General features: G+C 29.5%; 2 protein-coding genes across 5 annotated transcripts in view; one reads left to right on the top strand and one right to left on the bottom strand.

The window, feature by feature from the left end:
* Window positions 1–3,920, bottom strand: part of LOC117177030 (lysophosphatidylcholine acyltransferase) — a 66,233-nt gene that overhangs the window by 21,095 nt on the left and 41,218 nt on the right. The window contains exon 4 of one of the 2 annotated variants that reach the window (XM_033367490.1): window positions 412–626. The exons of the other annotated variant lie outside the window; for it this stretch is intronic. Coding sequence (XP_033223381.1) covers window positions 412–626 — 215 coding nt within the window. The remainder of the gene's footprint in view (window positions 1–411; window positions 627–3,920) is intronic. 2 annotated transcript variants of the gene reach the window in all.
* The window catches only part of LOC117177029 (piggyBac transposable element-derived protein 4-like), a 10,790-nt gene continuing 10,023 nt past the window's right edge, over window positions 3,154–3,920 (top strand). For all 3 annotated transcript variants that reach the window (XM_033367487.1, XM_033367488.1, XM_033367486.1), the window contains exon 1: window positions 3,154–3,599. The gene's annotated coding sequence lies outside the window, so the exon portion shown is untranslated. The remainder of the gene's footprint in view (window positions 3,600–3,920) is intronic.

Here is a 3,920-nt window from a genome sequence, read left to right as displayed (position 1 = left end):
CCACAGGGTTTTATCAATCAATTTTCTATAACAGAAGTTTTTTCACATGTACAGTATACAGTTGTGCATAAATAGATTTTATTTAGTTTTTTAGATTTGCATTCTTGCGGAAGGACATTACTTCTTGTTGTAATTTGATTTTGTACATACATGGTGAACGGAATTTATTTTCATTCATGACTCTAAAAAGTTTTTCCCATGGTGAACTTTGAACTACAAACAATGCTAAAATGGCTATGAAGGGTTAAAAAATATATGTAGTGTCTATGGGTTAAAAGAATAATAATGATCTTCCTGGAATTCTTGAAATAGATGTAGATGTAATAGATCAGTAAAATGAAGTAAAAAAAAAATAAATTCAGAAAAAATAAATAATTTGAGAAAAACAAAACAAAAATGTGTAAAACATACTTCCGATGAAAGGATTTAATCCTGATTCCCGTCTTACGATGATTGAAGGGAATCCAGTGACGTAGACGATACCACCGTCTATAAAGGTGGAATGTGGTGCAACTACCAAGATTGGCGCTTCCGCTCTCGATGCTTGTTTTCCACGCACCACAATTTTCATTCCCCCTGCTTGGTATGTCCAGCGGCCCAGAAAACATAACCAGGGCACTACTTTTCTGCGTTTTAAATGATATTGCTCAAAATTTATGCATTTTTTAAAAAGTAAAATATTACTATTTTTCATTACTTTTGAAGCCATATGAATTTTACATCAGACCTTCGATTTTGATCAACTTTCTTCTGTCTTATAACTTTGCTATTATAATTTGTGCCAATGAATTTGGCTACAAAAAATAAATCTGTCTGTTAAGAATTTTTAAATTTTCCCAGGGATTATTCACTTCTAATATCCTTTAAACTTTTCATTCTGTAATACCTTTGAACAAGATTTCCAAGCGTCCCAAGTCGAAAGTTTTAGATTTTTCAGATCGCAAGTTGTCCTAACACTTATTTGGACTCTGTTTGACCATTAATTTTTAAATTTTTAAATTTTTTAACCTTGAAATGTCTCAAACAAAATAAACATATCTTTCTATGATTTATGACTTTTTCTTGATCCTTTTTTATACGAACAATATTTATCATTTTTTAAATCTAATTTTTCAACGCAATTTTATGAAATACTGGAAACGAACTCAGAAACTAAGTTTTAAGAGAAAGTCATACAAACATTGAACATGCGCATTTCTTTATTTAATACATTTTACTCTGATACCTATTGTTCTAGAAAAAAATAAAATTTGCACAAAAGTGTACATTTTAAAGTATCATGACTTTTACTTTAAATCTTTACTTCGTAAAATTAATATTTTTAAAAGTAGTTTTTCCGGAACATTCACAAGAATGTGAAAACTACGGTTAGAAACTGTTTTATACGACTTGGGACCAAACACATATAAACAGAGTTTAGGAAAATTTAAATAGCAATAGTACGTTGGGATATAACAAATGCTGCTGTGAAAAAATTCACTTTAAGAGTAAAAAAAAGTATCATGAAAATTGAAGTTAGTCGCATGGTTTTAAAAATAATGACGGATAGTAAAATTTGATTATTTTCAAAAATAGTTTTGTAACAGAGGGCGTTGGGTCTACTATTTGTATGGGATTTTCAGGCCTCCATACTTCGCCACCCGAGATGATACCTTTTTATTCCCACATACCTTTTCATTATATATCTACGAACAGCCTTAGCCCTCACCATGATGTAATTTTCCAGTACCAATTTTGGAAGAATACCAAATGTTAATAATTTTATATATTTAGAGTTAGTGTTTACAAATTAAAGATAACATTCACCATATATGCACAATTTAATGTGATTTTGGTTTTTGTAATGAACATGATTATTTACTATTCAACACCACCGTGAAAAATGATATATCTAATTTATGCACAGAAATATATTTTCTGTGAATAAAGAAATGTTTTAAGCCAACACCATTTTTATATATTCATGCAATTTTTATCATATTTGAATACTTTTTCCACTTCCAAAAAAAAACACGCTCCATCATTATTCCATAAAAAAAGCGTAATAGTGTACAAAATATTATATTAAGGCAGTATTTTACTTTGAACGCTTGAAAAAAGTTATTTTTGTGAATTTTTTTGGTAGTGAAATTAAATATATTAATGCAGTGCTTGTAGAGCATAATAAATACACTTTTTAAATCTATTTAAAAAATTTTTTAAATTTATTTTATACACTTTTTATGCTGGAAAACTGCAGCTAAAGTCAATTCCTCGAAAAGTACGAAGGTGTGCGGCGTTAATAAAATGTTGATAACGATTGACCGGAAATAAAACAATCAGATAGTTTTAGATTCAGTATAATTGCAGCAACCCATGGAACTATAATTTTAAATATACATGAGAAAATAACAAAATGGCGGAATAAAACAATAAAAAAATTCGTCATTTTTTTCTCTGTTTTTGGCCAAAAAAATGTAGCTTAAATGGAATTTTTGTATAATTTTAGTTCCATGGGTTGATATGTGTACAACATATGTACTCAAAATTTCATAAAAACGGTTTAGTATTTCTTGAGATTTCCTTAACATGGGGTGTAAAAACGTTGTTTTGAGAAAAACGCGATTAAAGTCCGGCACGCGCCTTATTAGCTGGCTCACGTAGATATGTTCCAAGGATGGAAAAGTATAGTTAGAGTGCTCGCATCGTCTTAAGATTTTAGTATGACATTCTTACATACATATACTTTAAAAAATGTAAAAAATTTTTTATTAAGTTCCAAAGTAGAATACTGCCTTAAGCAGGGAGTACCTGGTTAAAAAAGATACAGAAAATATGAGAAATCGAATGCATCATGAAGTCGAACGGTACTTCGCAAATACCAAACCATTAAAAGTTTTTAGTACACTACTGAAGTATTGTTCAAAATTTCAATTTTAATTGATAAATTTGAGTAGATCATGTTTTACAAATTTTCCAGCAATGTTCATGGATTGCTGATTATGATGTGTTTTTTTTTTTCTATAATTTGTGTTAAATATTTAACAGACTTCAAAATACTATTAAAATTTGAAGACTTTAAAGATTCGCACGCAAAGCGAGATTGCTAGCAGACGACAATTTCAACCATTTCAACGATTTCAACTTTTAGCCTTTCTAACCTAAAAAACACAACAATGTGGAATTGCGGGCTTTGCCTCTTGTCATACACTCATAACAAGCAATCAAGCGTCACATGTTCAAATCAATCCGATCATCCTAGAGTATATCCCATAAACAGTAATTAGATATAATTATGTCTTATCTTGAAAGTTTTAACAATTTAGTAAGTTAATAAAAGCGATGGAACTTTATTAAGTGAAATGACTTATACTTCGGACCGCTTCGATTATACACTGAGTGTTGATTACATTCTTAATGCAATTTCAAGAAAACGATTTTGGACTGCAGACTGAGATTCAAAAGATTACGAAATTCAAATCTGCTGATGAAAAGTGACTAAAATCATCATTTGAAGATCTTTCTTATGTTTAATGTCAACAACAACAATGGAAAGGGTGGAATGTTTTTGAGGGATTTATCTCTGACGGAATAATTTAATTTCAAGACTAATTCAAAAGGTACTGTTCTCACTTTATAATCTTATTAAAAGACTTTTATTTATAAATAAGTTTTCACCTGTTTTATTACAAAGACTAAACATTCTGAATCTTGTGGGTAAACTATATTATATTAACAGTATGACATAACCTATACATGAGTTGCGTTTTTACTATAGCAATGTGCAGTTTCAGACTGCAAATCTATAGGGCCAAACACTAATATCAATTGCTTGGGACGAAACTTTATTTTCTTTGTTTTTGAATTAAAAAATGTTTTTTTCATAAGTGTATTTGGATATTATTTGTTATAGGGTTTTAAGGTTTCAAATGATAAGGCGG

The sequence above is a fragment of the Belonocnema kinseyi genome, chromosome 7 (assembly GCF_010883055.1).
Source record: "Belonocnema kinseyi isolate 2016_QV_RU_SX_M_011 chromosome 7, B_treatae_v1, whole genome shotgun sequence".
Classification (NCBI taxonomy): Eukaryota; Metazoa; Arthropoda; class Insecta; order Hymenoptera; family Cynipidae; genus Belonocnema; species Belonocnema kinseyi.
This window is presented reverse-complemented; position numbering and strand designations above follow the sequence as displayed.